At 35.2% G+C, this 21,646-nt stretch overlaps 2 protein-coding genes across 5 annotated transcripts in view; one reads left to right on the top strand and one right to left on the bottom strand.

Moving 5' to 3' along the window:
* The window catches only part of jph1a (junctophilin 1a), a 40,754-nt gene extending 29,775 nt beyond the window's left edge, over positions 1 to 10,979 (bottom strand). Inside the window, exons 1-2 of the mRNA XM_052596232.1 lie at positions 10,338 to 10,979; positions 7,904 to 8,666 (exon numbers count right to left, since the gene is read on the bottom strand). Of these exons, the coding sequence (XP_052452192.1) occupies positions 7,904 to 8,666; positions 10,338 to 10,716 (1,142 nt within the window). The 5' untranslated portion in view covers positions 10,717 to 10,979. The remainder of the gene's footprint in view (positions 1 to 7,903; positions 8,667 to 10,337) is intronic.
* LOC128013324 (ganglioside-induced differentiation-associated protein 1-like) lies at positions 10,526 to 20,696 on the top strand. Of its 4 annotated transcripts, XM_052596234.1 has the most exons (7): positions 10,526 to 10,674; positions 10,964 to 11,084; positions 15,575 to 15,767; positions 17,898 to 18,071; positions 19,064 to 19,158; positions 19,314 to 19,428; positions 19,963 to 20,696. In XM_052596234.1, the coding sequence occupies exons 1-7, from the start codon at positions 10,634 to 10,636 to the stop codon at positions 20,313 to 20,315; spliced, it is 1,092 nt and encodes a 363-aa protein (XP_052452194.1). In that variant the 5' UTR covers positions 10,526 to 10,633; the 3' UTR covers positions 20,316 to 20,696. The 4 variants fall into 4 exon arrangements, with proteins under 4 accessions (XP_052452194.1, XP_052452196.1, XP_052452193.1 ...); XM_052596236.1 differs by lacking the exon at positions 10,964 to 11,084 and having other exon boundaries at positions 10,547 to 10,674; XM_052596233.1 differs by lacking the exons at positions 10,526 to 10,674; positions 10,964 to 11,084 and adding an exon at positions 14,445 to 15,243.
* Positions 20,697 to 21,646: the final 950 nt, after the last annotated feature.

Here is a 21,646-nt window from a genome sequence, read left to right as displayed (position 1 = left end):
TATTTTCCTTTTCAAAGTGTTTCCAATTATATTTCAAGCAATTAAAAATCATCATGTTGAACAGTCTGAAGTGTCTCTGCAGAAAATAATGTATTATTTATCGGCTCTAAGATATCGGCCAAATTCTCTTATTGGTTTGATAACGATAACAGAAAAATGAACATTTATCGGCCAATATCGATATGGTGGCCGATATATCGTGCATCCCTAATTTTAATTTCATGGCATCTTTAAGGTTGAGAATATACATGTATCACTGATTATCAAAGATATCACTAGTTCATCCATTAGTGAACCTTATTTATATCTGCCATGAGCTTGTGATCTTTGCATCCGTTCAGTGAGATCTGCATTCTGTTTTTTTAGCTTGTGATCAGTACACAGTGGTCATGCTGCTATCGCTTTCTAATTTTCACTCTTTATTAAATTAATTAATTAAATAAACAGGAAGTAGGAGCAAACCATCTGCCTCCCTCACAGTAACACTTCTACTGCAGAAAAAGCAGTGCATGGCTGATAGGATGACGGGATGCAATCGCCATGGCAACGCTACAGCACTCTGGCAGGTGCTTCAAGACATCATCTGGCCCTGTGTTAACAAATAGCAAGAGCTTTATAAAGCCAAGCGGAATAAAGACTTTATGGCTATGGCACGCATTCAGGATCGCATATACTCACTTAACACTGGCATATACAAACACGCATTTTCCAGCAGAGTGGGACAGTACGTGTCGCGCATCCAAGCGAAAGCTTTGGGAGCTTAAACACACACAATCATGCACGTCGTTGAGAAATTTGATGTCTCTTGTACAGCATTCGCAGCACTCTGTTAGAGAAAACTTCACATTGCCTGGCAACTGACTGCATTGAGCCTGCAGTTTTAATTAGGGTAAAACTGTTTCCTGCCCTCTGCTTCCTCTACTTCTGTTCACAAGCATGCGGTCGATACAAGCAGGTGAAGTGGGCAGTGTCTTCCACTTTACTGCTTTGATTCACATGCAAACAAATCCATATGGCCCTAATGGTCAACTCCTGCACACATCTTTCATTATAATATAGGTGAAAGGGGAACAGGACATTTCACTTCTTAATACTACTAGTATTAGGTCTTAATACTATTATATTGTTTACTTATGCATTATTGATATACATTTTCAGCAAGGATGCATTAAACTGATTAAAAGTGGCAGAAAAAAATGAATAAATGCTGCATAAATAAAATAAATGCTATTTTTAATAAATGCTGAAAAAAAAGTCATGGTTTTAACTAAAATACAAAATAGCACAACATTTCTCAACATTCATAATAAAAAAAAAAATTGAGCACCAGATCAGCATAATAATATGGTTTTGTAGCATCATGTGACTCTTAACACTGAAGTAACGGCTGCTGAAAATTCAGTTTTGCCATCACAGGAATAAATCACCTTGTAAGCCTACGCTAAAATAGAAGCAGTGATTTTAAATAGTATTTCATACTTTGCAATATTTTACTGAATTATGATCAAATAAATGCAGCCTAGGTGAGCTTAAGAGACTTTTTTCACTGAAAAATCTTACCAACCACAAACGTTTGAATGGTGGTCAAAAATATATATTTATCATACAGCAAAATTATTTTATAATATCAATCCAGAATTTAATTTAATTTTTATTTTCTTACCCCACTACCATTTGTTTGTCCTTCTTTAAGGTTACATTTTAATGATTTTATGCACTATAGTATAAATGAATTATAAATATAATTTAAATATAAAAACTTTTTAAAATCATTTATATCTTGTTTTAAGGTCCCTGAAATAGTTTTACTGCCATGTAAATAATTTTTGTACAGTGTGGCAATATATCAGTTCTTATATCCATATTGGGTCATAGACTTCCATAAGCTATGATAAGCGCGTAGGATTTAAAGTCCTCTGAATTATATAATGAGCTTAGGAAATGGTGGTGGCATTGAACAAAGGCCAGAGATATAGCACTGGGAATTGAATAAGATATATATTATAATTAGTTAATACCCAGAGATTTTGAAGGCTGTTCCACATGGGTTTGGTCTGACCCGAGGTGTGGATCAGAGCAGTTTTACATGCCAATGCTTTGCCGTTCCTACTATTTACTGTACACAGAGATGTTTCTGTAATTAATACCATGTGATGGTCCGAAAAGAAGGGTGAGGCCGCATTACAAAGCTGGTACAATAATTTTGGCTTTAAACGCAATTACTAATATCAATCACTATAGCTGTGCATCATTAGATATTAACATAAATTATGCAAGCATTTCAAAAATCGCATTTTGCATCCATTTGACAAATCTGCCTAATTTAAATCAGAACGGTCATCCTACTTATCCAGTAATGGACTTCTCAACTGTACAAACTAATTATGGCAGCATTCTGAGTGAAACTGAGATGTGATTGAGCGTGCTTTCCATTTTCACCACAGCTTTAATTTATGTGTCCTCATTCCAGAACGCATTCATAAAAAATACGATGGTTGCGTCTATCAGTCTTTTTATGTGTTGCTCATATTAAGCTCTAGTCAGGGGACTTGTCTGGAGTTCGGCATCAGCATGTTTAATTTTAGTGGTCTGTGCACTGTGCTGGAGGGTACGGTGGCTCTCACGTGGGCCCGCGTTGAGCTGGATGTGGAAAGGCTCTTCACTCATAACCTGTCAACATGAAGTAATCCCTCGCTGCATTTCGACCACAGCGATACACAGATGAGAAGGATTGAGTGGCTCAGGTAACGAATGGCTTTTTGAACCAATCAGAGTTTGTTCTTTCCTGTAAGTGGATTTTTCACACACTTTAACACAATGTGCTTTCAGAGATGGTTTTCTAAAAGTACACCTTAAAATGAATTCTCTAATTATGTATACATTCATTAAATATTTTATTCAGGACACATGTAATTTATCCAAAGTGACAGTAAAGACATTTATAATGTTACAAAAGATTTCGGTCCCACTTTATATTAAGTGGCCTTAATGTACCTACATGAAAAAAATGATTAATTTAAATGTAAGTACATATTAGTTAAGGCCACTTAATATAAAGAGGGACCAAGATTTCTATTTCATATAATTGCTGTTCTTTTGAACTTTTTATTCATCCAATAATCCCAATGAACGACAGTTTACAAAACAATATTAAACAGCCCAACTGTTTACAACATTGATAATAATATAATGTTTATTGTGCAACAAATCAGTATATTAAAATGATCTCTGAAGGATCATGTGACACTGAAGATGGAGTAATGCTGATAATTCAGCTTTTCCATCAAAGGAATCAATTACATTTTGAAATTATTAAAACAGAAAACAGGGATTTTACACTGATAATAATTACTACACTAGTAATAATATTTTACAATAATTTATTTTTTACTTTTTACTGTCTTTTTGATCAAATAATTGCAGCATAGGTGAGAATAAGAGGCATTTTTTTAAAAACACTGAAATACAAAAAAAAAAAACACTTTTTAACCAACCATTATTTTTTTAACACTAGTAATATGATATGATAACCGATATTAAGAATTTATTTTTAAATGTATTTATATTAGATTTTTGACAATTATAAAACAATAAAAAACAACAAACAAAAAATATATATTATGTAATATACTATACTATATCTATCTATGCATGTTCAACAAAATGATCTGTACATTATGTCATTATTATAATCATAATTACTGTTATCTTTTGCTCTTTCCTTGCTTAACTTATTGGTTCAAAGTGTGTGTGTGTGTGTGTGTCACTGAGTTTATGTCTGTGTGCTTGCATGTGGGTAAGAGACTAATGCAGATGAAGTCATTGTTACGACTGACGATAAACATTTGTGAAGTCTATTGGCACGTAGGGCAGATGACAGCCAGGCAGTGATGGGCTGCTGTATCAACTGCTACTGGCTTATGTATTTCTGTCCAGAGCTGATAAGTTGACTCCATCCTTGCCATATTTAGTCAGCCTGAGTTCTGTGCTGCTGACACACCAGTGAGCGTAAGAGATAAAGAGAGCGACACAGAGAGAGCACAAAGCATTAGGTTGGCTGAACAATTAAATGCTCCTCTACTCCCTCCTTTTTATGGTGAATGACTAATATCAAATGGAGCTGAGTGTGAAGAGGGTGAGAAAAGGTGGGAGGAAAAATTGAAGGGCTCTTTTAAATCTCTCAGTCTCTCATTCATAATCACGAGCATAACCAGGGGCAAAGCTGTCATTATAAATTGGGGACGAGGGGTTTGTTCATGATTCTGGCACATTTAGAAATTTATATGAATATGTTCATGCCATACAACACCCAAAAGTTAATAAATATTCATGCCTTACAGAGACCCTCACATTTTTCAAATCGTTGCTAAGGTCATATTTTATGTCAAAACAAAAACAAACTGAAATTGTTGAATAAAGTCATTATTTTTCTCTCTTTTTTGTACACAAAAAGTATTCTAGTAGCTTCATAAAATAATGGTTCAACCACTGATGGCACATGGACTATTTTTAACGATGAACATGTAAGTATCGAGAGTCAGAAAGCTCTCGGATTTCATCAAAAATATCTTAATTTGTTTTCCAGAGATGAACGACATGAGGGTGAGTAATTAATGACAGAATTTCCATTTTTAGGTGAACTATCCCTTTAAGAAGTTATAACAAGGAAATGCTATTAATTTGTCTATTAATACGAGATTCAGCCTAATAGTAGGTCCACTCCTCACTAATGACTTTCTTTGCTAACACCTGAAGTGAACCTGTTATATTCTGTAGTTGTCCTGACACTGGATCTGTCACGTTTCCTTTCACAGTGAGGCCAAGTACGCCAGTTAACCTTTCACACTACCTCCTAAAACAGCAGATTCTGTTGACCGAAGCAAGAGCCCTGCCTCTGAAGGAAAGAAGAGGGGGGCTGTGGGATTATATTTATGGCCCTTTGAAGGGAATATACTCTGGGGTGGATTGGAGATAGTGAGGAGTATAGCTATAGCAATATTTAAAGTAGTGCTAGCCAACCAAGACTCTTGCTCAGCTATAACTGAATGCAAGTAATGCATAGTAAAATGGCTTTACTTTAATTTCATAGCACTGGTAATGTCCCTGGAGCGTAAGTCTTGTAACCCTGACCCACTGCTCACTGAGGGAGAGGTAACCACAGAAGACAGGCCACTCCTAAAAGGGACAAATGCCAGATACTTGGCTATCGGTGCCCATTACGTGCTATGTGGCTTATTCGATGTTAAGATAAATACAGAAACTGTAAATAGCCTGAAAGTGGCACTCAAACCAACTGTTAACCTGTTTGACCCCTCTGAACACTAGCAACACAAATGCTGCCTTTACTGTATTCTGTGTCATTTTATTTAGGGGCTACCAGGGCTGAAATTTTATGGTTTACATACAGGTTCAATCCTAACTTGAAAAAAGTGTCCTTAAAATGTCACATTCTGACTGAAAAGATGGAAATTATTTGCACTGTACCGTTCAAAAGTTTGGGATCACTAAGATTTTTAATGTCTTTAGAAAAGACATCTTTTGCCAAAGGCTCTATTTGTTTGATAAATATTATCTATTTGAAATATTACTATTTCAAGTAAATATTTTTATATATGTGACCCTGGACCACAAAACCAGTTTTAAGTCGCCGGGGTATATTTTTAGTAATAGCCAAAAAAAACATTATATGGGTAAAAACTATAGATTTTTATTTTATGCCAAAAATCATTAGGATATTAAGTAAATATCATGTTCCATGAAGATATTTTGTAAATTTCCTACAATAAATATAGCAAAACGTAATTTTTGATTCGTAATATGCATTGCTAAGAACTTCTTTTGGATAACTTTAAAGGTGATTTTCTCAGTATTTTATTTATTTTTTTTGCACCCTCAGATTTCAGATATTAAAATAGTTGTATCTTAGCCAAATATTTAAATTTATGCATTTAACGGATGCTTTTAATCCCTGGGATTCGAACCCCAAACCTTGTGATTGCTAACGCAATGCTCCACCACTTGAGCTACAGGAACACTTGTAAATACACTTACATTCAAGAACTTACATACATCTATGACAAGTCTTGATATCTTTTTCATTGTTGTTTCTTATGGATCTTCTTATTTCTAGTGTTAAATTGAAGAACAATTTAACTAATTTGTGAACCAAGGGTTTTGCACATCCACAGGGTTCAAGAACAGCTTGTTTAAGGACAGCTTTCACTATATTAAAATGTTTGTTTGTATATGAATCACTGACTGGGATAATCCATCATTGCAAGTAACTTTTCTAATCCATGCAGTATGTTCATAAAGTGTGTGTATACATTCACACATAACTTATACTTGAATATTGTCTAGATGTTGGCGAAGTATCTGTTTGGTTGGTCAATGGAAGGATCATGAGCATGTGAGTTTCCCAAGACCTGTCTAGGATGGTATGAATTCGTGTGCCTTGAATAATTGGTTCACACAACACATCCATTAAAAGGTCTGTCTAGTATGGCTTTTGGCAAGGGAACAGACATCATAATAGTGTATACATGAGAAGTATGACCTCATGACTGCTCCCTGTGCATCTGAGCTATGGACAAATAATAGACACCAATCCTAAAAAAAGGCTGTTTGCACAACCTTTCAAAACTCAGACTTCCTAACCATTTGAGAAGCACGAACAAAGGATATCTTTTAAAAACACCTGAGCTTTGCTGAGCATTGTTGGTGTGTGAAGCAACATCTTAAAATAGGTCTATGACATATGGTTAATGAATGACATCTAAATAAATGCCCCATATGCCATACGTCTGAACCATGCAGACATCACAGCTTAACAGTACAAGTAGTAACAATCTGGGGAATGTTACAGAAGCTGGTGCACTTGATCAGAGCAGTTTTAAGTCCACCTGTCATGACTGAAATGATATATTACTCAATTGTGATGACTCTACAGTTGTGAGAGTCATATATTCTTGTTATATCGTCTGTCATCGTTTACTCACCTTTATTTAGTTCACACACCTTTATTTAGTTTGTTTTAGTTCAACACACATTTGGCTTTATTACATGGACTACAAAAAGGATTATAATGAACTGGCCACATGGGATCCATGCTGTTGAATTCCAGAAGGTCAAAAACACGCCAGCAAAGTATTACAAAAACAGTCGATACATCTGTGCTATTTAAGATTGACAAACAGACCAAAGTTTGACCGAAAACTTTTCTGTACTGAATATGAAAGTGTAAATGCAACTAAGACATAAAAGCTACAGTGGAGCAGTTTTAATTTTTATATAGTATTAGCTTTTATTTTGATGTTTTCAGGTTTGATTAGTTTAAGTGGTAGTCATTTTGTTATGTGTTTTAGAGAGTTTTTAATTCATTGTTTTTATTTTCCAAAATGTATTTTTTAGCTTTTATTCATTTTTATTTCAGTTGTTTTTTTTTTGGGGGGGGGGGGATTTTAACCTAATTTTATTTTATTTTAGTCAGTTGCAAAGGCAAGATTTTTCATTGACTACTTATGTATCTATCTATCTAAATGTGTGTCTGTATTATTTAAGCCTAATTTGAATTAACATTTTTTTATTTTTTATTTTTTTATTTTGCGGTTATTTATATAACTTTTTTTATATAAATAAATAAATGTATGCATTTAGCAGATGCTTTTATCCAAACCGACTTACAGTGCATTCAGGCTATTATTTTTTACCTAATGTGTTCCCTGGGAATTGAACACACAACCTACAGTATTGCCTTGCTAACGCAATGCTCTACTGGAACAAGGAACAAGAGTGGGTATTACATTAGCCACACAAGTTCAGAACCACACCAGAATTTGTAAATAATCCCAGAATTTCCATTTTTCGCTTTACAAAAAGATTTTCAGCAAAGGAGGTGCCTTACCTTGACACTGCTATTTCCACTTTAGTCCTGGCGATAGCTGCCGCCCTCCGAGCCCCCTCCACGGCCCTGTCAACTTTTTCTTTAGTTTTATTGTTTTTAAGAGGAATAAGCTGCTTCCTTATCCCACGAACCAACACATTATTTTTATACTTCCCCTCCTCTTTGGTTCCATCTGGGAATATTGTGCATCCGTATCCATGCCTCTTGTTGTTCATCCATTCCCCTTCGTACTTCAGCCCGTTGGATCGCTCGCTGACTCCGAACCCATTGCGTTTGTCATTCTTCCACTCACCCATGTAGGACTCTGTGGTGGTGGCATCCACATGGTCCTCCATGGGGGTGTATTCATCGGGCACCTCTCCATCTCCATAGCTGATGGTGGAATTGGCGTCGCTGGAGCTGATGCGGCTCATGGTGGCGTCGCTACGTGCCGAGCTACGTTTGCTAGAGATGGATGTTTTGGAGTCGGATTTACGTAGCTGACGGAGGCTGCCGAAGAGAGACCCGCGGCGGAACAGGCCCTTCTTCTTCCCGGTGACGACTTCAGTGTCACTGTGAAAATTCAGCACGAAACCACCACGGCTTCCAACTGGTGTGTCAGGTATTGCGTCCTGCAGAACGGCACCATTGCTTTGCACACTTCTTAGAGAGGCCAGGGAGGTGCGAAGCGGAGAGCGGATAATGGTGGCCATTCCATAAGGCACGCTCTGACGCACACCGTAGCCATGTCTCATGCCCCCCATCCACTGGCCTTGATATGTGCCTTATGAAACAGAAAAGAACATTAAACTCATGTAGATCAAGTAAGCAAACAGTGCATGAAGTGTCATACCTTTCTTAATTTGGTTCAAATCGTATTCAGTGGTAATATTAAATAATGATAAAAAGCATGCACTTTAGGCACATTAGCATATCAAATATCAATTAATGTTTGTTAACAACTCATAACTCATGAACCGTAAGAGTGTAACTAATGAAAATTAGATAATTAAAATCTCTTGTGATGCATGACAAATGTGTTTTATGTTCACAGTGTTCATCACTCAGCCTAATCTAAAATCAGTGACACAAATTACACAGATCCCAAAACTAATTCAGAAACTAATGTATGCTCCGAAAAAGCAAATTTATGTCAAAGAATAAAAATATTCAACCTCATGTCACCAGCATTACTTCAGTGTACTTTGAAAATATGGCAATGTCTGTGGCTTCACAGTTGGCAAAAACAGAATCAGGAACCTTGAATCACTTCTTTTTCATGTTGTTCTATTATGTTAAAGATTCTCAACATTTAATTTCATCCTAGTATTCAGCTGGAAGACCTTTACTGAATCTCTAGCTCAAAACATACATCGATCAGTGCAGTCTGAATGATTCTCGCCAGCCGATTCCTATTAATGAACCAAAAACATACAGCTAGATCAGTGTGTTCACAGTTCCTGAGTAAATGACTCTCATGATGAGGCTGTTTTTAGAGAATATATAACCAATATATTAAAAACTACCCATGTGTACACAGTCTATTACATTATCTTTTGATATATGCTTATAATATATGTACAGATAAATTGTATTGTTATTTAATCTTATTTTATTAATTTCTTATCACTTTATTTTAATATTATTTTTGTTGTAATATTATTGCAATAATATAAATGTCAATGCATGGCAACATTGCATGTAAAAACAATGCCACTAATGTACTTTAAAGGAAATTAATTAAAATAAATAAACAAACAAACAAACAAATAAATAAATAAAATGCGACAAGTTTAAGTCAGCAGGCCAGAAAGCTCTCGGAGATTTATTTAAGAGAAAACAAATGTTCAAACGAATGACTCGTTTGATCCGATTCTTTTTAGTGAATCAAAAACATTCAGCTTTATCACTGTGTGTTCGACCCTCGAACGAATGACTCTTATAAACCGGTTCTTTTAGTGAATCAAAAACGATTAAGATTCAGCCGGAGCGGTTACTGGATTTAATCTGACTCACTTTCTGAACCGCAAATTATTCCTTTCGTCATGTCCGAATCGAAATGAAGCAACAGCTGTCACAGTGTTATGTTGTACTTAAGACTCCTAAGCATAAATCAGCGTCGTAACTGACTGGTTGTTCATATGACAAATTGTAGTAAAATATATGAGTTTTGCTGTAATTAATTAATGAAATACATTATTCTATTTTGGTATGTTTAGGCCTTCGATTTTGATATATGGGTAGGACTATTTGTCTTTGTAAACATAATACAATGTAGGCTATCCCTGTTTTGTTATATGATCATTCAACAGTCTCCTTTAGATCAAAGCATGTCTTCTTTATTTCTCAAAAGTAGCTACTGAAAGAATAATTAATGAGACATCGACAAGATGAATCGTTTAGCTGCTTATGATTCTCATCCCTAAAGATAAATGACATTAGCAGTGGGACTCACCACCATCCCCATAGGTTTCGACTCCATAGCCGTCCTGTAGTCCATTACTCCACGTCCCGTCGTATCTAGCAGGTGTATTGGTGCTCTGCCGAACTCCATAGCGACCCTTGAACCCGTGACTCCACTCCCCACGATAAACCCACTTCCCCTTGGTCTCAACACCCAGTCCGTGGCGTTTGCCCTGCGACCAGTAGCCCTGGTACGTATTCCCGCTGGGCCAGGTGTAGACCCCGACTATCTCGAAACCGTGGGACCAGGACCCGGCGTACTCGCCTTGACCCTTGGGTCCCGTGCAGATGCCGTGTCCGTGGGCTTTCCCGTCCTCCCATCCGCCACAGTAAGTGCCTCCATCGTCGAAGTCGAACCGTCCGCCCGTCATTCAGAAAGGGATAAAAATAAAAACAGTCGTAACGTTGCCGTGCGCTTCTTCTTGTCTTTCTCTTTCATTAAACCTTCTTTTCTAAGCCGAGTTCAGCAGCAACGATTAAACCGGGGGGAACGAATCACAATGGAGATGTTGTTGTTTATTATTTCTGCTTGGGTTGTGAGAGTATAAATGAAGAGGCAGGTTCAGTGCATCGTTGCTGGAACCGCCGCTGCGTTTCACCGACTCCCTCCGTTCGCAGGCGCTGCGCAGAGCAGACACAGCGAGACCGCGCCGCGCGGCGAATCCAGCTGCCAATCCTTCCGCGTCATCACCGCGGCCCCGCCCACTTCACCCTCACCGGGCTGAACAAGAGGGCGCAGGTTCAGAGCTTGTTAGAAATGTTCTTAATTGTTTTGTCTCTTTTCTTTTCCTAGAGCCGGATTTTTCTTTCTTTCTTTCTTTCTTTCTTTCTTTCTTTCTTTTTTTAAAAGTCTTCTAAAGTTTGTATAATTAACAAAATTAAAGAAGTATTCTACAAAATACTGCACATGTCTTTGAAAGTTTTAAGCTGAATTTTAAACCGGTAAATTTTGTGGCCTGGAAAAAAGAAACATTTTGCATTTATAATAATTCTATTTACTCAAGATTATTCATGGATGATTTGGAAACCTATATTCACATGAAGCTGGGATGTATGCACTGATCTACATATATGTTCTATATTATAGATCAGTAGATAAAAATCTTTGTTTTTGCTGTGCTTTGTAACATGAAGTAATAATTTATTTATTAGGAAAAGTGTATATACATATTTTAAAAATGTCTGTGTATGTGTGTGTATATATGTGAGTGTGTGTGTATATATATATATATATATATACATACACATGAAGTGTTCAGATACAAATATATGTATATATATAATAACTCTCCAGACTAACTATCATTACTAGGAGCACTGTAGACCCTGGCTGAACATTTTTAGGAGCACAAGCAGAAAATTTAGGAGCACTCCTTGAAATGCAGTGCAATCTTTCACATATTTTCCCCATTTTAACTGTATTACTGACAATTGCTTTGATAAAAATAGACTTAGCTCATAGATTAAAATGTGCAGTATTCTTTTAATTTCAGAGTGATATAACAAATATATCATATGATAAAATTACTATTGATGTGCATTAATAAGTACAGTTAGTAATAATATTATATGTTCAGTTCTTGTTTATTTCATGTTTATACACATTTGACAGTAAAGACTTGGGAAGCTTTCAAATATGTATTTTATTAACAACAGTAACGTGCTCTTATTAAACATATTCTTCTGTAGTCTTGTATGAAACTGCAACTTCAATGATCATGTGATTTAGTTGCAAATTGAAGAAAAGTTCGCTTTCAAAACACACTTTTTACTAAAAAACTGACAAAATCTGATTTCTTGATGATTTGATATTTTATAATATTGATGTTATAATTGTTATTTTATAATTTCAAAATATAAAGGCAAAAGTATAAAGGAATGACTAATAATCCATTAAGTGTTTATCTGCTCCCATCTACAAGTTATAATAGTGATTTGATGTATCATTTTATATAAGCGTTTCTTCACGACAGTATATTTTGGTTATCCCATTGAAAATAAGATTCAAATTGGATCATTTGGTAGCTTTAAAGTGCTGGAAACAGTGAAATGCTTGTAAGTCATTGAAAAATTATGATTTTGAATGTTTCGAACTTAATGCACAACAAAAGTAGTTAAGAAAATTCTGTGTTCATTTCTTCTGTAATTATTTGTGAAATTTATTAGCAGTTTAGGTAGGCTAATTTAAATAAGGCTTTTAGCAAGCCGTTTTAAATTTACATTTTATAAATGACTCACATTAACCTTTTGGAATAAAAATAAAAAAATAAAAAATACAATAAAAAACCTTGGAAAGTAATACTTTAATACCCAGTTTTTTTTTTTATTAATTTTTTAATTATGTTAATACTGTGACTAATTATTACTGCTTGCTCTTGTGGCATTGGATTTAAAAATGGTCAGGTGGTTCGGGGTAATTCTGTAAGTTCATAATGTCATGCACAGATGATCTGCAGGGTGTTGAAAAAGATAAATGCATATTAGAGTAGAACTGTAGACATAGGTCTGGATTTGTTGAAATCTCCCAACTGTCTGCCAACTAGCAAAATCCACTCTTTTTCTTCTAGAAAGGTCTTTCATTTTTATGGGACCAGGGTCCTGGGAGCCACTAGGGGGCCTCAGAATAGTTCAGAGTGTCATTTTTTTATAATGCATTATAATAATCTAAGTGAATTAAAACACTACAAACTGCCATGAGGTATATGCTACAACATTACATCACGTTTCTTAATTTAATCTTTCCCAATTTTAATTTGTGGTTAATTATTTTAATAGTTTTGAATATTGTCTTGAACAGTGAGGGCCTTTAAGACCATTAAACGATACAATATATTATGAATTAATTTATATTTTTATTTCAGGTTCAACTATTTGGTTGATATGCTGGCTGCCATCCTTTTATGGTTTTATAAAATCTCTGTGATTTGGATAGATGAATCACCCTATTCAATCAATCAATTTATGCTGGTAATAGTTTATTTTTATTGTGTGAAAGGTTTTTATTAGGAGAATACTGCAAATTATAAATTATGAAAAATAAACTAGCCTACATTTTTTATCTTCTCAACAGAATTTTAAAAATACAGGTCCTTCTCAAAAAATTAGCATATTGTGATAAAAGTTCATTATTTTCCATAATGTAATGATAAAAATTAAACTTTCATACATTTTAGATTCATTGCACACCAACTGAAATATTTCAGGTCTTTTATTGTTTTAATACTGATGATTTTGGCATACAGCTCATGAAAACCCAAAATTCCTATCTCAAAAAATTAGCATATCATGAAAAGGTTCTCTAAAAGAGCTCATCTGAATCAACTAATTAACTCAAAACACCTGCAAAAGATTCCTGAGGCTTTTAAAAACTGCCAGCCTGGTTTATTACTCAAAACTGCAATCATGGGTAAGACTGCCGACCTGACTGCTGTCCAGAAGGCCATCATTGACACCCTCAAGCGAGAGGGTAAGACACAGAAATAAATTTCTGAACAAATAGGCTGTTCCCAGAGTGCTTTATCAAGGAACCTCAGTGGGAAGTCTGTGGGAAGGAAAAAGTGTGGCAAAAAACGCTGCACAACGAGAAGAGGTGACCGGACCCTGAGTAAGATTATGGAAAAGGACCGATTCCAGACCTTGGGGGACCTGCGGAAGCAGTGGACTGAGTCTGGAGTAGAAACATCCAGAGCCACCGTGCACAGGCGTGTGCAGGAAATGGGCTACAGAGAAGCAGCACTGGACTGTTGCTCAGTGGTTTAAAGTACTTTATTCGGATGAAAGCAAATTTTGCATGTCATTCGGAAATCAAGGTGCCAGAGTCTGGAGGAAGACTGGGGAGAAGGAAATGCCTGAAGTCCAGTGTCAAGTGAATAACTGAGTGAATAACTGAACATAATTATTTGAAGGTTGACTTTTTTTGTATTAAAAACACTTTTCTTGTATTGGTCGGTCGAAATATGCTAATTTTTTTAGATAGGAATTTTGGGTTTTCATGAGCTGTATGCCAAAATCATCAGTATTAAAACAATAAAAGACCTGAAATATTTCAGTTGGTGTGCAATGAATCTAAAATATATGAAAGTTTAATTTTTTTATTACATTATGGAAAATAATGAACTTTTATCACAATACGCTAATTGTTTTAGAAGGACCTGTAAATAAATACAAATCTCAACATGGTATAGCAGTGAGTTTGTAATAAACAGCTTAATGTAATTTGATGGGGAAGATAGTCTACAGAGACATCTGTTGGTTCATTTAAAAAGTGCGCTTGATTCATGATCTTCAAACATGAAAACGCATTATATGTAAATATTCACAAAAAAAGATGTTAAATCTTTTTATTTTAAATCACTATAAAAAATTAGATTTTAACTTGATTTAAAAAAAATAGTAAAAAACATAAATATCTGCTTTATATTATGCTTATTTTATACATTTCGTGATTGTGAATGTGAAAGTGAGTCCTTTAAGATGTTAGGTACCACCAGTACCACCACTGGAGGCTGCGCCGTTAGACTTACTGGCTGTGTCTCAAAACCTAGTGTGCTGACTACCTAGACAGCATTTCTGGGAATCATAGACGCGTGTAGATATCAGTTTCAAGGCTCCGTGAAATATAGCCTACGAGTACGCGTCTTTATTTTAAATAAACACTGCAGAATGCTGCACGCGCGTAAGATGCACAGAAATGCCTTTTTAGGCAACTAGATTTTGGAACACAGCCAATGTCTGATATGATGGCGGTGGAAAACATCGGTGAATCTCAGGATGAGAAGGAAATCCTTTTAAAGAAGGATGCAATGTCACAAGACAGCGGTGAGGTTGTCGAGAAAACAAAAAACAAAGAGTCTAAACTGATTTTGTATCATTGGACTCAGTCATTCAGCTCTCAGAAGGTGAGTGGTTACATTACTAGCGCAAGAAGGACAGGAGCATCAGGGCGGATGCAGCATCTGATCTGCTGTTTTGATTGTGATATTCACTTATTTATTTATTTTGACATTATTTTGATTATTCCTAATCATGTGGCTGTCTCAATAAACAATTGCTGATTGACAGGCAGCATACATGTTAATTATTCATAAATTATATATTATTAAATGAAGTGTGTTGATGCAAGTGTGTAGGCTGTGTTGAATTACTGTAATCATAACACAGACACCTGAATTACAACTGTATTGTAAAATTGTAAAAGAAGAGATAGTGATCACACTGTTTCTATCATAGGTGAGACTGGCAATAGCGGAGAAAGGTCTTCAGTGTGAGGAGACTGATGTGAGTCTGCCTCTGAGTGAACACAATGAGCCCTGGTTTATGCGTCTGAACCCCACTGGAGAGGTTCCTGTGCTGGTTCATAATGACAGTGTCATCTGTGACCCCACACAAATCATGGACTATTTGGAGCAGAACTTATGTGATGGTAAATGCTCAGGATTTTGGGTTAATGCAATGTATGAAACAGTATTTACATTACAGATTGCATGATTTGCAGTAGAGCTGCACGATTAATCGTTAAAAGATCGCAATCTCGATTCAGACACACTCTCAATTTCATTTCTAAATGACAACAATTCCCAGAGTCTATTAAACCTTTGACAAAGATCATTCAAATCTGTGCTCGCACTGCCGCTGACACAGAGAGAGCAGTTGCCATGTTTGGTTAAGAAACATCTTCACAAACTGTCTTTTCAACTACACAGTATTATTTCTGTCTTACAGTCATTTATATTAATCACAGAAATACTGGGATAAAGTTTATAGTTCAGATATAAACATTGATGTCTACAGTATATGACAGCAATCACAATAGAGCAAATATTTGTACAATTTAAAATAATTGCTTTCTACTTGAATGTATTTTAAAATGTAATTTATTCCTGCGATGCAAAGTTGAATTTTCAGCATCATTACTCCAGTATTCAGTGACACATGAACCTTCAGAAATTATTTTAATATTCTGATTTGCTGTTCAAAAAACATTTATTATTATTATGAAGGATCATGTGACACTGAAGACTGGAGTAATGATGCTGAAATACAGCTTTGACCACAGAAATAAACGACCTTTTAAGGTAACACTTTCGAATAGATAACACTTGTAAACTATTAACTACAACATTTCTCTCAATAAATTCTTAATTTGCTGCTTATTAATAGTTAGTAAGGTAGTTTTTAGATTTAGGTCCTGGGTAAGTTAAAGGATGTAGTATAATGTCAAGTAGAATAAATAGCATTAAGTAGCATTAATATGTTCTTAATTAGCACTAATACATGGCTAATATTTTAGTAATATGCATGCTAATATGCAACTAATTAGTGTTACCTGTTCTAAAGTGTTACTCATTTAAAATATATATTTCAATAGAAAGCAGTTATTTTAAATTGTACAAATATTTCACAATATTACTACTTTTGCTGTATTTTGGATAAAATAAATGTAGGCTTGGTGAGCAGAAGATAATTATATATACAAAGAAAATCTTACCGTTGAAAAACTTTTGGACTTAAAGTGTATATTAAAATGTTTACTAATTCATTCATATTAATTAGACACTTTTAAATAGAATGCAGCAGTAATATTTTGTCACACATTTTATTTAGTTCAGAATCGTGGGAGAATCGTGGTCTCTATATGAGACCAAAACAATTGTGATTCTCAGTTTATCCAGAATCGTGCAGCTCTAATTTGCAGTGTAAAATGCTGCAAACACAAGAGTACTGAAGGGCATATAGTGCTGTTGAACCCTCTGATGCATGCCATCAACCACACTTCTTTAAAATCCTTTTAATAATTCAGGATGTTATGTCGCATACAAATAATGATAATAATAATAATAATAACAATTCTTTTATAATTCAATAAATCAAGTTAACTGTATGCAATTATTTATTTATTTAATTCAACACTGCTAACCAAGCATCTCTAGACTAACAGTCTAAAGTTTGACATAATTATTATTATTATTATTTTTATGTTTGTGAAAATGTCTCACCAGGTTGCATTTATTTGATCAAAATACAGTAAACAGTAATATTGTCAAATATTATAATTGAAAATAATTGTTTTCTTTTGGTTAATTGCCAATATTCCAGTATTCAGTGTCACATGATCTTTTAGAAATTATATTAATATGCTGATTTGCTGCAAAAAAAAAAAAAAAAAAAAAAATATCATCAAGGATGCATCAAACTATAATTACTAAATTATCTAAAAAAAGTGATAATAATATGAACCATTTGAGCACCAATAATAATTGATAATAATTGCATAGCAAATCAGTAGATTAAAATGATTTCTGATTTTTTTTTTTTTTCAACTGTGTTTACTGTGTTCAGTGCATTTGTTATCTTCTTTTCATTTGGTTGCATTTATGTTTGCATGTACTGTCACATTCAGCATGCCTTTGCAGAAATTTGGATTAAATGAGAGGCACTGAACGGTGAGTCAAAAAAAGATATTTGCCCTGGAGAGCAGCTCATGTAGATTGCAGCCAAATTTTTGGGTCGTAATGCATACTGTATATCTGCTTTGTACACTTCAATGAATCAGAGCACACCCCAAAGCTGATCCCAGAAGAAGGAAGCACGTATTATCATCGAGTTCAGCATTACAGAGAACTGCTGGACTCCCTGCAGATGGATGCATACACCCATGGCTGCATCCTCCACCCAGAGATCACAGTAGACTCCCAAATCCCAGCTTATGCCACCACCCACATTCGCAGTAAGAAGGGAACTGAGCATAATAATTTAATATGAGCCTTCAATTATTGTGAATACTGTGAATTAAATCAATAGTTAATCCTAAACAAAACTGAAAATGTACCTTCCCTGAGGCCATCCAAGATGTAGATGAGCTTTTTCTTCATCAGAACAGAATTGGAGAAATATAGCTTTACATCAGATCACTTACTTAACAGTGGATCCTCTGCAGTGAATGGGTGCCATCAGATTGAGTCCAAACTGCTGGTATAAACATCACAATAATCCACACGAGTCTAAGACCATCAATTAACATCTTATGAAGAAAAATACAGTAGCTGCGTGTTTATGAGAGACAAATAAGGTATTTTAACTTTAAAACATTGCTTCTGGCCAAAAAACAGTCCATAATCCATAATATAACTTCCTCTAGTGAAAAAGTTCAAACCCTATAGTCCTATCAAGACAAAACCTACTGACATATTGGTTAAGAACTGCTTTGGAGTGTTTTGGCTTGTAAACAGTGCTTGATCTGTGCATATTTCCCTCAAATCAAATGGGACAGGTTTTTTTTCACTGGAGAAAGCAATATTATGGATAGAGGATTTGTATTTTAGGTAGAGGCAATGGTTTGAAAACGTAAACATGTCTTTGTTTATGGATAAAAATATGCAGCTTTTTGCCTCAGAAGGGGTTAATCGATAAACTGGAGTCGTTTTGATTACTTGTGGATCATTTTGATGTTTTTATCAGCTGTTTGGACTCTCATTTTGATGGCACCCATTCCATTGGTGAGGAAGTGATGTAATGCTACATTTCTCCCAATCTGTTACAATGAAGTAAAACTCATTTTGGATGACCTGAGGGTGGGAGTGTCCACACCCGATCTGGAGGACTAATCTCTGCAGGACAGTGGCCCTCCAGAAGCAAGATTGGACACCCCTGGTCTAAGAGGCAGTAAATTCCGAAATTTTTGGCTGAACTATTCCTTTAACAACAATTTCTGTATTATAGCACAGATTTTAAACACAGAATCCGAGCTTAAGAAACTAGCAGCTGAGAATCCCGATCTTAAAGATGCTTATTTGGCAAAACAGAGACGTATAAAAGTAAGTAACTTTGCACAGTACCCAAGACCTCAGATGATCTCAATGAAATTATTCCTATGTAGTATGTGCACTTCATTTTGATTACAATCTTGTATACAACGCCAAGAATGTGATTGCTGTATTTCGCTAAACACTATTTGTTTGAATCTCTCTAGAGTAAATTGTTTGACCATGATAATATGAAACACCTAAAGAAACTCCTGGATGAACTGGAGAATGTTCTGGATCAAGTTGAGACAGTGCTGCAGAGGAGGATTGAGGAGACACCAGGTGGAAGAATTTTTTTTAATTGAAAACTCAAAAACTTTTTAAAATGTTTAACGCCTGTTCACACCAATGATAATGATAACTATACATTTTTTTAAATGATCTTGAATTTTTTTTATTTAGTTAACTCAAGCTCCAACATATGTCATCAGCAAGAAGTCTGTTGTTTCACCAGAAGATAGAGTTATGATATTTTTGATTAAGAATTGTGAATAATTGTTGGCGCTGTGGGCTGTGCACGACACGATGTTGTTGCGTTACAGGGATCCCAAGTTTGAATCCTACCTCGAGAACCATTTTCGATCCCGCCCTTCTCTTTCTCCCACTTCACTTACTGTCAATAAGAAGAAATTGTGAATAATCAAATAAATAAATAAAATATGCATGGATGAATTGTTTACATTAAAATTATTAAGATGCATTTAAGTAGCAGTTTTCATTTATACATTTCCTTTTCATATGACTTCTATTTTTTTTTTTCATGCCAAGCATTTAAAAAAATCTGACTTCTTAACCTGTCATTTATCATCTTTCCAGAAGAGGGCAGTCAGCAGACTTGGCTCTGTGGCAACTTCTTCAGCATTGCTGACGTCTCCCTTGCTGTCACCCTTCACCGCCTCAAGTTCCTGGGTCTGTCCCGCCGGTACTGGGGAAATGGGGCCCAGGTCAACCTGGAGACGTATTATGAAAGTGTCCTGAACCGTCCGGCTTTCCGCAGAGTGCTTGGACATGTCAACAACATCCTCATATCTGCTGTGCTGCCCACCGCATTCAGGGTGGCAAAGAAAAAGGCTCCAGCCTTTGTTTGTGGCACTTTATTGGTTGGTTTGATAGGGGGTGCCACTTATCTAGCTTTCACTTATTTTAAAAGGAGACCACTCATGTCTTGAGACAGCTATTGGGACTCATTCAGCTTTACTCTGTCCTAACTTTTGTATGTAAATTTGGCTTATATATACTGTAACAGTTTGATGATTGTTGCACAAGAAGCACTTTTTTTGCCATAATAAGAAGCAAAGCAGTTTAAAAATAGACACAATTCATATTTTCATTGATAGGTTCATTAAACAGACTTAAATGGTTGCAGTTCATGCTGTAGGTCCCTTGTGGACATTGTTTAAATGTTTGTATTAATGTCTGGTCACAAATACAGTAGAAGCAATTACAGAAACAACACTTCCTGATTTTGTCTTAAGAATTTGTCTGTTCTGCAATAGTATGTTTCATGAGTTCAGTCATGCTTTTCACATAATAAAGGATATATAACACTACTGTATATGAACAGTAATTTCTCTGCACAGAAAAGTCAAATATAATAAAGAATATTTCTCAGCTTTGAAAGTGTAGTTTTACAGTATAGTTGTGTGAGTGTGTGTATTTCTCATATCTTTTTAGATAACTGATATCAGTTTAAGACAGGTTTGTTAAATAGTTTGACAGTTCTTTTTAGGTGAAGTTCACGAAAAAAAAAAGAAAATTAACCTGTTTTACTCACCCTAAATGCATCCTAGTCATGTCTGACATTCCTCTTTCAGACGAACATGTTCAGAGTAACATTAAAAATGGTCTTGTCTGTTTCAATCTGTATAATTGCAGTGAATGGTACCCCTGTTTCTGTATCTGAAAAAAGTATCCATCCATCATGAAACTACTCCACATGGCTCTGGGGTTTATAAAGGCCTTCTGTAGCGAAACAAAGCATTACTTTAAGAAAATTTTCAATTTCTTAATTTTTTTTAAATTATAATGTCCAGCTTCCAGTCACTCAAGCAGGCACATTCATGACAAAGTGGTCTAGCTTATGACGTAGGGGTAACAAAAGGTGCAACGAATAGATTTGGGGAAAGAGTGACAAACACGGATGCACAGTGGAGAATCAAAACACCTGCAAGAAACTAATTTAAAAATCCTGGAAATTTTTAATTTCATAGATCTTGAGGAAATAGGAAGAGGGAATTAAAGTGATGTCATCAGCGTGATTGTTATTTCAAAATAAATTATTTTTGTTAAATGGTAACACCAGTGACACAACTGCAGGGGGCCACTACTTTCATTAAATATTTTAAAATATTTATTTGGCTTTTTTATGTCATTTACATCATATACTTGATAGTTATGAATACATTTTTGTATTTTAAATGGTAGAAAAACCTGTTTTTAACCTCAAAATAAAGCACTTTCCCTCTGTACATTTCTGTAAAGGCTAGGGACAGAAATGGAC

This window comes from Carassius gibelio, chromosome B24 (assembly GCF_023724105.1).
Source record: "Carassius gibelio isolate Cgi1373 ecotype wild population from Czech Republic chromosome B24, carGib1.2-hapl.c, whole genome shotgun sequence".
Classification (NCBI taxonomy): domain Eukaryota; kingdom Metazoa; phylum Chordata; class Actinopteri; order Cypriniformes; family Cyprinidae; genus Carassius; species Carassius gibelio.
The sequence above is the reverse complement of the archived record's forward strand: the minus strand, read 5'-3'. Positions and strand labels throughout refer to the sequence as shown.